The sequence below is a fragment of the Heptranchias perlo genome, chromosome 42 (genome assembly GCF_035084215.1).
Source record: "Heptranchias perlo isolate sHepPer1 chromosome 42, sHepPer1.hap1, whole genome shotgun sequence".
NCBI classification, from domain to species: domain Eukaryota; kingdom Metazoa; phylum Chordata; class Chondrichthyes; order Hexanchiformes; family Hexanchidae; genus Heptranchias; species Heptranchias perlo.
This window is the reverse complement of record NC_090366.1, coordinates 14720334-14730942: the sequence shown is the minus strand read 5'-3', so window position 1 is coordinate 14730942 and position 10609 is coordinate 14720334. Positions and strand designations below refer to the sequence as shown.

The following is a 10609-nucleotide window of genomic DNA, read 5'->3' as shown; positions in this document are numbered from 1 at the left end:
TGCCTCTCTTCCCCCCCCTCTCGCCCTGCCTCTCTTCCCCCCTCGCCCTGCCTCTCTTCCCCCCTCGCCCTGCCTCTCTTCCCCCCTCGCCTGCTCTCTTCCCCCTCGCCCTGCCTCTCTTCCCCCTCGCCCTGCCTCTCTTCCCCCCTCGCCCTGCCTCTCTTCCCCCTCGCCCTGCCTCTCTTCCCCCCTCGCCCTGCCTCTCTTCCCCCATTCGCCCTGCCTCTCTTCCCCCCTCGCCCTGCCTCTCTTCCCCCCTCGCCCTGCCTCTCTTCCCCCCTCGCCCTGCCTCTCTTCCCCCCCTCGCCCTGCCTCTCTTCCCCCCTCGCCCTGCCTCTCTTCCCCCTCGCCCTGCCTCTCTTCCCCCCTCGCCCTGCCTCTCTTCCCCCTCGCCCTGCCTCTCTTCCCCCCTCGCCCTGCCTCTCTTCCCCCCTCGCCCTGCCTCTCTTCCCCCCTCGCCCTGCCTCTCTTCCCCCCTCGCCCTGCCTCTCTTCCCCCTCGCCCTGCCTCTCTTCCCCCCTCGCCCTGCCTCTCTTCCCCCCTCGCCCTGCCTCTCTTCCCCCCTCGCCCTGCCTCTCTTCCCCCCTCGCCCTGCCTCTCTTCCCCCCTCGCCCTGCCTCTCTTCCCCCCTCGCCCTGCCTCTCTTCCCCCCCTCGCCCTGCCTCTCTTCCCCCCTCGCCCTGCCTCTCTTCCCCCCTCGCCCTGCCTCTCTTCCCCCCTCGCCCTGCCTCTCTTCCCCCCTCGCCCTGCCTCTCTTCCCCCCTCGCCCTGCCTCTCTTCCCCCCTCGCCCTGCCTCTCTTCCCCCCTCGCCCTGCCTCTCTTCCCCCCTCGCCCTGCCTCTCTTCCCCCCTCGCCCTGCCTCTCTTCCCCCCTCGCCCTGCCTCTCTCCCCCCTCGCCCTGCCTCTCTTCCCCCCTCGCCCTGCCTCTCTTCCCCCCTCGCCCTGCCTCTCTTCCCCCTCGCACTGCCTCTCTTCCCCCCTCGCCCTGCTCTCTTCCCCCTCGCCCTGCCTCTCTTCCCCCCTCGCCCTGCCTCTCTTCCCCCTCGCCCTGCCTCTCTTCCCCCTCGCCCTGCCTCTCTTCCCCCTCGCCCTGCCTCTCTTCCCCCTCGCCCTGCCTCTCTTCCCCCCTCGCCCTGCCTCTCTTCCCCCTCGCCCTGCCTCTCTTCCCCCCTCGCCCTGCCTCTCTTCCCCCCTCGCCCTGCCTCTCTTCCCCCCTCGCCCTGCCTCTCTTCCCCCCTCGCCCTGCCTCTCTTCCCCCCTCGCCCTGCCTCTCTTCCCCCTCGCCCTGCCTCTCTTCCCCCCTCGCCCTGCCTCTCTTCCCCCCTCGCCCTGCCTCTCTTCCCCCCCCTCGCCCTGCCTCTCTTCCCCCCTCGCTCGCCCGGCCTCTCTTCCCCCCTCGCCCGGCCTCTCTTCCCCCCTCGCCCGCCTCTCTTCCCCCTCGCCCGGCCTCTCTTCCCCCCTCGCCCTGCCTCTCTTCCCCCCTCGCCCGGCCTCTCTTCCCCCCTCGCCCGCCTCTCTTCCCCCTCGCCCGGCCTCTCTTCCCCCCTCGCCCGGCCTCTCTTCCCCCCTCGCCCGGCCTCTCTTCCCCCTCGCCCGGCCTCTCTTCCCCCCTCGCCCGCCTCTCTTCCCCCCTCGCCCGGCCTCTCTTCCCCCTCGCCCCGCCTCTCTTCCCCCCTCGCCCTGCCTCTCTTCCCCCCTCGCCCGCCTCTCTTCCCCCCTCGCCCTGCCTCTCTTCCCCCCTCGCCCTGCCTCTCTTCCCCCTCGCCCTGCCTCTCTTCCCCTCGCCCTGCCTCTCTTCCCGCCCTCGCCCTGCCTCTCTTCCCCCCTCGCCCTGCCTCTCTTCCCCCCTCGCCCTGCCTCTCTTCCCCCCTCGCCCTGCCTCTCTTCCCCCCTCGCCCTGCCTCTCTTCCCCCTCGCCCCTGCCTCTCTTCCCCCCTCGCCGGCCTCTCTTCCCCCTCGCCCGGCCTCTCTTCCCCCCCTCGCCCGGCCTCTCTTCCCCTGCTCTCTTCCCCCTCGCCCGGCCTCTCTTCCCCCCTCGCCCGGCCCTCTCTTCCCCCCTCGCCCGGCCTCTCTTCCCCCCTCGCCCGGCCTCTCTTCCCCCCTCGCCCGGCCTCTCTTCCCCCCTCGCCCGGCCTCTCTTCCCCCCTCGCCCGGCCTCTCTTCCCCCCTCGCCCGGCCTCTCTTCCCCCCTCGCCCGGCCTCTCTTCCCCCCTCGCCCGGCCTCTCTTCCCCCCCTCGCCGGCCTCTCTTCCCCCCTCGCCCGCCTCTCTTCCCCCCTCGCCCGGCCTCTCTTCCCCCTCGCCCGGCCTCTCTTCCCCCCTCGCCCGGCCTCTCTTCCCCCCTCGCCCGGCCTCTCTTCCCCCCTCGCCCGGCCTCTCTTCCCCCTCGCCCGGCCTCTCTTCCCCCCTCGCCCGGCCTCTCTTCCCCCTCGCCCGGCCTCTCTTCCCCCCCCTCCCCGGCCTCTCTTCCCCCCTCGCCCGGCCTCTCTTCCCCCCTCGCCCGGCCTCTCTTCCCCCCTCGCCCGGCCTCTCTTCCCCCTCGCCCGGCCTCTCTTCCCCCCTCGCCCGGCCTCTCTTCCCCCCTCGCCCGGCCTCTCTTCCCCCTCGCCCGGCCTCTCTTCCCCCCTCGCCCCGGCCTCTCTTCCCCCCTCGCCCGGCCTCTCTTCCCCCCTCGCCCGGCCTCTCTTCCCCCCCTCGCCCGGCCTCTCTTCCCCCCTCGCCCGGCCTCTCTTCCCCCCCTCGCCCGGCCTCTCTTCCCCCCTCGCCCGGCCTCTCTTCCCCCTCCCCCCTCGCCCGGCCTCTCTTCCCCCCTCGCCCGGCCTCTCTTCCCCCCTTCGCCCGGCCTCTCTTCCCCCCCTCGCCCCGCCTCTCTTCCCCCCTCGCCCCGCCTCTCTTCCCCCCCTCGCCCCGCCTCTCTTCCCCCCTCGCCCCGCCTCTCTTCCCCCCTCGCCCCGCCTCTCTTCCCCCTCGCCCCGCCTCTCTTCCCCCCTCGCCCCGCCTCTCTTCCCCCCTCGCCCCGCCTCTCTTCCCCCTCGCCCGCCTCTCTTCCCCCCCTCGCCCCGCCTCTCTTCCCCCCCTCGCCCCGCCTCTCTTCCCCCCTCGCCCCGCCTCTCTTCCCCCCCTCGCCCCGCCTCTCTTCCCCCCTCGCCCCGCCTCTCTTCCCCCCCTCGCCCCGCCTCTCTTCCCCCCTCGCCCCGCCTCTCTTCCCCCCTCGCCCCGCCTCTCTTCCCCCCTCGCCCCGCCTCTCTTCCCCCCTCGCCCCGCCTCTCTTCCCCCCTCGCCCCGCCTCTCTTCCCCCCCTCGCCCCGCCTCTCTTCCCCCCTCGCCCCGCCTCTCTTCCCCCCTCGCCCCGCCTCTCTTCCCCCCTCGCCCCGCCTCTCTTCCCCCCTCGCCCCGCCTCTCTTCCCCCCTCGCCCCGCCTCTCTTCCCCCCTCGCCCCGCCTCTCTTCCCCCCTCGCCCCGCCTCTCTTCCCCCCTCGCCCCGCCTCTCTTCCCCCTCGCCCCCGCCTCTCTTCCCCCCTCGCCCCGCCTCTCTTCCCCCCTCGCCCCGCCTCTCTTCCCCCCTCGCCCCGCCTCTCTTCCCCCCTCGCCCCGCCTCTCTTCCCCCCTCGCCCCGCCTCTCTTCCCCCCTCGCCCCGCCTCTCTTCCCCCCTCGCCCCGCCTCTCTTCCCCCTCGCCCCGCCTCTCTTCCCCCCTCGCCCCCGCCTCTCTTCCCCCCTCGCCCCGCCTCTCTTCCCCCCTCGCCCCGCCTCTCTTCCCCCCTCGCCCCGCCTCTCTTCCCCCCTCGCCCCGCCTCTCTTCCCCCCCTCGCCCCGCCTCTCTTCCCCCCTCGCCCCGCCTCTCTTCCCCCCTCGCCCCGCCTCTCTTCCCCCCCTCCGCCCCGCCTCTCTTCCCCCCTCGCCCCGCCTCTCTTCCCCCCTCGCCCCGCCTCTCTTCCCCCCTCGCCCCGCCTCTCTTCCCCCCTCGCCCGCCTCTCTTCCCCCCTCGCCCCGCCTCTCTTCCCCCCTCGCCCCGCCTCTCTTCCCCCCTCGCCCCGCCTCTCTTCCCCCTCGCCCCGCCTCTCTTCCCCCCTCGCCCCGCCTCTCTTCCCCCCTCGCCCCGCCTCTCTTCCCCCCTCGCCCCGCCTCTCTTCCCCCCTCGCCCCGCCTCTCTTCCCCCCTCGCCCCGCCTCTCTTCCCCCCTCGCCCCCGCCTCTCTTCCCCCCTCGCCCCGCCTCTCTTCCCCCCTCGCCCCGCCTCTCTTCCCCCTCGCCCCGCCTCTCTTCCCCCCTCGCCCCGCCTCTCTTCCCCCCTCGCCCCGCCTCTCTTCCCCCTCGCCCCGCCTCTCTCAGCCCCTCGCCCCGCCTCTCTCCGCCCCTCGCCCCGCCTCTCTCCGCCCCTCGCCCCGCCTCTCTCCGCCCCTCGCCCCGCCTCTCTCCGCCCCTCGCCCCGCCTCTCTCCGCCCCTCGCCCCGCCTCTCTCCCCCCCTCGCCCGCCTCTCTCCCCCCCTCGCCCCGCCTCTCTCCCCCCCTCGCCCGCCTCTCTCCCCCCCTCGCCCCGCCTCTCTCCCCCCCCTCGCCCCGCCTCTCTCCCCCCCTCGCCCCGCCTCTCTCCCCCCCTCGCCCCGCCTCTCTCCCCCCCTCGCCCCGCCTCTCTCCCCCCCTCGCCCCGCCTCTCTCCCCCCTCGCCCCGCCTCTCTCCCCCCCTCGCCCCGCCTCTCTCCCCCCCCTCGCCCCGCCTCTCTCCCCCCCTCGCCCCGCCTCTCTCCCCCCCCTCGCCCCCGCCTCTCTCCCCCCTCGCCCCGCCTCTCTCCCCCCCTCGCCCCGCCTCTCTCCCCCCCTCGCCCCGCCTCTCTCCCCCCCTCGCCCCGCCCTCTCTCCCCCCCATCGCCCCGCCTCTCTCCCCCCCCTCGCCCCGCCTCTCTCTCTCCCTCTCCCCGCCCCTCCCTCTCTCCCTCTCCCCGCCCCTCCCTCTCTCCCTCTCCCCGCCCCTCCCTCTCTCCCTCTCCCCGCCCCTCCCTCTCTCCCTCTCCCCGCCCCTCCCTCTCTCCCTCTCCCGCCCCTCTCTCTCTCCCTCTCCCCGCCCCTCTCTCTCCCTCTCTCCCCGCCCCCTCTCTCTCCCTCTCCCCGCCCCCCTCTCTCTCCCCTCTCCCTGCCTCTCTCTCTCTCTCTCCCTCTCCCTGCCCCCCTCTCTCTCTCTCCCTCTCTCCCTGCCCCCCTCTCTCTCCCTCTCCCTGCCCCTCCCTCTCTCTCTCTCCCTCTCCCTGCCTCCTGACTCAGGCGAGAGCGTGCTCCACTGACCCACGGCCGACAGTAACAAGTGGAGAGACGCGGGAGAGGGATAGTGAGAAATGCTTTGACGGTGCTTGTTTTGGCGGTGTTCAGAGATGGGCCGTCTGCCCATCCCGATTTCCTGACACTCCTCTTCCTCTTTTCCCCAGGTGCATCCCACTGTGGGTCGGTGCCAGAGGGATCGAGTTTGACTGGAAGTACATTCAGATGAGTTTCGACTCAAACGTCAGCCTGGTAAAGAACGACATGCGCATTCTGCTGTTTCCGTCTCGGTGTAGAAGCTGGGAGCAGGAGGTTACAAAGGGGCATTGATCGATTCAGGAAGTGGGTGAAACTGTGGCGGATGGCGTTCAGGAGGAGGCCATTCAGCCCCTCGAGCCTGTCCGCCACACATTGAGATCATGGCTGATCTGTCTCCTGACTCCATCCACTCGCCTTGGCTCTGTATCCATAATACCCTTGTCTAGCAAAAAATCTCTCTCTCTCCGATTTAAAATGATTATTCGAGCTGGCATCTGGTGCTTTTAGTGGGAGAGTGTTCCACACTTCTCCCACCCTTTGTGTGAAGAAATGTTTCCTGAACGGCCAGGCTCTGATTTTAAGGTTCTGTCCCCTTGTCCTGGACTCCCCCCACCAGCGGAAAAAGTTTCTCTCCATCCACCCCATCAACTCCTTTCATTGTGGTCATCGGCTTTGGATTGAATGAAGACTCATTTCTAAACAGGGAGAGACTAGGAGCTGTGGAGGAGCAGCGAGATTGAAGTGAGCCACTGCACACATCACTGAAGGGCCAGCGGACGGGTACAAAACTAATTCAAAAGGCAAATGGGATGTTGGTCTTTATCTCAGGGGAGGCTGGAATACAGAGGGGTGGAGGTTATGCTATGGTTATATACAGCTGTGGTCAGACCCCCATCTGGAGAGACCGCGTCCAGTTCTGGGCACCGCACCTCAGGAAGGATATATTGGCCTTGGAGGGGGTGCAGCGCAGATTCACCAGAATGATACCGGGGCTGAAAGGGTCCAGGGGGCACTGGACAGTGATCAGGAGCAGGAACCCTGGCTGATTTCTCCCCCTCTCTCTAACTCGGGGGTCACTGGACAGTGATCGGGAGCAGGAACCCTGGCTGATTTCCCCCTCTCTCTAACCCAGGGTCACTGGACAGTGATCGGGAGCAGGAACCCTGGCTGATTTCCCCCTCTCTCTAACCCCGGGGTCACTGGACAGTGATCGGGAGCAGGAACCCTGGCTGATTTCCCCCTCTCTCTAACCCCGGGGTCACTGGACAGTGATCGGGAGCAGGAACCCTGGCTGATTTCCCCCTCTCTCTAACCCCGGGGTCAGTGAAGCCTGTTGTAGCAGCTGTCGGGCTGAGATCTGCTCACTGCACAGACTAGGGATGGAGCCAGGAGCCTGCCTGGTCCGTATGGGTCAGTAAAATGTGGGGCCTTTACGGGCCAGGGCTACATTGAGAGCCAAAAGGAAATATTGGAACCAAGTGAATTGAAAATCAGTCCAACCCCAGGGGGCCACAGCTGATGCTTCATTTTTCACGGTGATTCTAACCTGAGCGTTTTTTTAAAGTTTGATTTACTGGTGACTCCCGCAGGTTCACTACATCGCCATGGCGGGACTGGTCTGGATGTTCTCCCGATACGACCTCCCGAAACATTACCGACTGCCGATAGCCGCCCTCCTGGGCCTCAGCGTCTACAAAGCCTTCCTCATGGAGTAAGTCTTCCGTCTGGAACCAAACTAGGACTTCATTAAAGCGTCTGGACGCGCGGGCCTGCCTGTGTGTGTGTGTGTGTGCGCGCGCGCGCCTGCCTGCGTGCGTGCGCGCGCGCCTGCCTGCGTGCGCGCGCGCGCGCGCCTGCCTGTGTATGTATAAAAGTTTCACCCAGTGCCCAGGTAAACCGTTGGGCAGCTGCTGTTTAACGAGTAGCTCCATTACCCGGTGACAGATCACTGACTAACCCCGTTCTTTCCCCCGGCCCCTCTTTCCCCTTTCCGCAGGTCGTTTGTCCACGTGTTCGTGTTGGGGAGCTGGACGGCCCTACTGGTCAAGGCCATGGTGACTGGAGCGATTTCACTCAGCGCCTTAATCCTCTACATCAGCCTGGTGCACGGGAACTAACGGAGAACGGCCTGTCGGGGGTCACGGGGGGGGGTGGGGGCAGCACAGTGCCACTGAGCGGGGGAGTGCCCGGCATCTCCTGTGGGAAGACGGGACTGGACGGGATCATCGGAAACACTGTGCGGATGGCGGCCGAGCGATGGGCATTGCTGATACATCCTGAGATTTTACAGCTTGGGGAGGGACCAGTGCGAAGATTCTTCGCAGTCCTGGAACGGCAGATCCCCTCACCCTGCCGTGTGTGTGTGTGAACGGGGCCGTGGATTCCTGCCGGACTCCCGTCACTCCTTTCCCAGCTGAATCGTGGAGCAGAGGGTGGAAGGGGGCAGGAATAACCGGGTCCAGTGTCTCGACCCTGCTCCGTCACTCAGCACCCCAAGAACTGACGCCTTGCCTGGGAGTGCAGACGTTCCCGAGAGGCACTGACCGACTGGGGGAACGGGTACCAGGGGCGCTGGGTGCCCTCCGCCGCTTCCCCCAAAGGGGAGCTTTCTTCGGGCATGAGGCCACGCCGTCAGCAATTGGACTGCGGGGGGCGTCGCCGCTGGTCTGGCCCTCCCCCTCGACCCGTGCATTTCCCGGCCACGGGCTCTAAATGTAAAATCGGAGTCGACTCCCGACTCTGAACCGCAGTCAGAACGTGCTCGCTGCTGCCCCTTGTGTGTTTTCCTGATAAAATACCCTGCGGTCCTTCTGATGGTAAATGACCCGTGTGGGTACGTGTGTGTGATGGGAGCGAGTGGCAGGATTGGGACCCTGTGAGATTCAGGCTGCCCAAATCCGTCGGGATCTTCCCACCAAAGTGAGCACCATCGCTCCGACATCGGTGCTGTACGTTTACCAATAAAACCAGCCCCCCCTTTGACCTCGCGTGCAGGTTGTGTTTGTACTGTGTCGTGGGAGGGGAGGAGTCGATCGGAGACAAGGAGCTGTCCTGGGGGGAAAGGGAGAGATCGCACACCTGGATATTTGCTCCCGTTTCCTCGAGATATCCAGAGGATCCCGGAGACTTGCCGGGGCAGGGGGTCAAACACTGGCCCTTTTCCCTCCTGAGACCTGGGCCGAAGGTGTCCTCACTCTGCTGGGGAATGATCTGAGTTTAGCCACTCTCACCCGGCCCACAATACAATCTGCTAATTTAGCATCGCTCTCTAACCCGTGCCCTGAGAGTGTTTGATGGGACAGTGTAGAGGGAGCTTTACTCTGTATCTAACCCTGTACCTGCCCTGGGAGTGTTTGATGGGACAGTGTAGAGGGAGCTTTACTCTGTATCTAACCCTGTACCGGCCCTGGGAGTATTTGATGGGACAGTGTAGAGGGAGCTTTACTCTGTATCTAACCCTGTACCTGCCCTGGGAGTGTTTGACAGGACAGTGTAGAGGGAGCTTTACTCTGTATCTAACCCTGTACCTGCCCTGGGAGTGTTTGATGGGACAGTGTAGAGGGAGCTTTACTCTGTATCTAACCCTGTACCTGCCCTGGGAGTGTTTGATGGGACAGTGTAGAGGGAGCTTTACTCTGTATCTAACCCTGTACCTGCCCTGGGAGTGTTTGATGGGACAGTGTGGAGGGAGCTTTACTCTGTATCTAACCCTGTACCTGCCCTGGGAGTGTTTGATGGGACAGTGTAGAGGGAGCTTTACTCTGTATCTAACCCTGTACCTTACCTGGGAGTGTTTGATGGGACAGTGTAGAGGGAGCTTTACTCTGTATCTAACCCGTGCTGTACCTGCCCTGGGAGTGTTTAATGGGACAGTGTAGAGGGAGCTTTACTCTTGTATCGAACCCTGTACCTGCCCTGGGAGTGTTTGATGGGACAGTGTAGAGGGAGCTTTACTCTGTATCTAACCCTGTACCGGCCCTGGGAGTATTTGATGGGACAGTGTAGAGGGAGCTTTACTCTGTATCTAACCCTGTACCTGCCCTGGGAGTGTTTGATGGGACGGTGTAGAGGGAGCTTTACTCTGTATCTAACCCTGTACCTGCCCTGGGAGTGTTTGATGGGACAGTGTAGAGGGAGCTTTACTCTGTATCTAACCCTGTACCTGCCCTGGGAGTGTTTGACGGGACAGTGTAGAGGGAGCTTTACTCTGTCTCTAACCCTGTGGCTCAGTGGGTAACACTCTTGCAATTGAGTCAGAAGGTCGTGGGTTCGAGCCCCCACTCCAGAGACTTGAGCCCCATAATCCAGGCCGACTCTCAGTGCCAGTGCTGAGGGAGCGCCGCACTGTCGGAGGGTCAGTACTGAGGGAGCGCCGCACTGTCGGAGGGTCAGTACTGAGGGAGCACCGCACTGTCGGAGGGTCAGTACTGAGGGAGCGCTGCACTGTCGGAGGGTCAGTGCTGAGGGAGCGCTGCACTGTCGGAGGTGCCATCTTTCGGATGAGACGTTAAACCGAGGCCCCGTCTGCCCCTCTCAGGTGGGATGTAAAAGATCCCACGGCCACTATATTTTGAATTAGAGCAGGGGGGAGTTCTCCCCGGTGTCCTGGGGCCAATATTTATCCCCCAACCAACATCACAAACAGATGTTCCGGTCATTTATCACATTGCTGTTTGTGGGATCTTGCTGTGCGCAAATTGACTGCTGCGTTTCCTACATTACAACAGTGACCACACTTCAAAAAGTACTTCATTGATTTTGAAGCCCTTCGGGACGTCCTGAGGTGGTGAAAGGCGCGATAGATGTGGGAGTTATTATTTTTTATTTCTTTTATCTGGCCAGGAAGTGCTCGACACTCACTGGAACCCTGTATATTTATTTCCCGTTTGCTCTAGACTCTCGCCGGGTGGTGAGTGGGGAATCACCGCTGAGCCCAGTCTAGTCTTCACCCAAACACGGTTCCCAGCTGGACCGACTGGACGGTCATCAGGAGCAGGAACCCTGGCTGATATTTTTCCCGCTCCAGAACCTCTGGGTGCTCTGGCCAACTGGGGCGGCTATTTCTGTCCTGGGTGAGATCAGCGAACTTAGCACAGCCCAGGGATATAACCTGGGCCTCTCCTGCTCTGTGTAGTTGAACATATATCCCTTGCTCTATCGAGGGTGCAGGAGGTAGAGTCCATGAGACCCTCCCCCTCTCCAGCGACAGATGTGTTAGGTGCGTGCAAACAGGAAGCAAATGAAACTCGTGAGCAAGAAATCAGTCCAAAACATTTAATTAGGAATTCACAATCGTACTTGAGCATTTATTACAGAGAC

At 65.3% G+C, this 10609-nt stretch overlaps 1 protein-coding gene across 2 annotated transcripts in view; it reads left to right on the top strand.

Moving 5' to 3' along the window:
• Positions 1 to 8272, top strand: part of tmem147 (transmembrane protein 147) — a 17069-nt gene extending 8797 nt beyond the window's left edge. For both annotated transcript variants that reach the window (XM_067975402.1, XM_067975403.1), the window contains exons 5-7: positions 5419 to 5503; positions 6880 to 7001; positions 7287 to 8272. In XM_067975402.1, coding sequence (XP_067831503.1) covers positions 5419 to 5503; positions 6880 to 7001; positions 7287 to 7407 — 328 coding nt within the window. In that variant the 3' untranslated portion in view covers positions 7408 to 8272. The remainder of the gene's footprint in view (positions 1 to 5418; positions 5504 to 6879; positions 7002 to 7286) is intronic.
• Positions 8273 to 10609: the final 2337 nt, after the last annotated feature.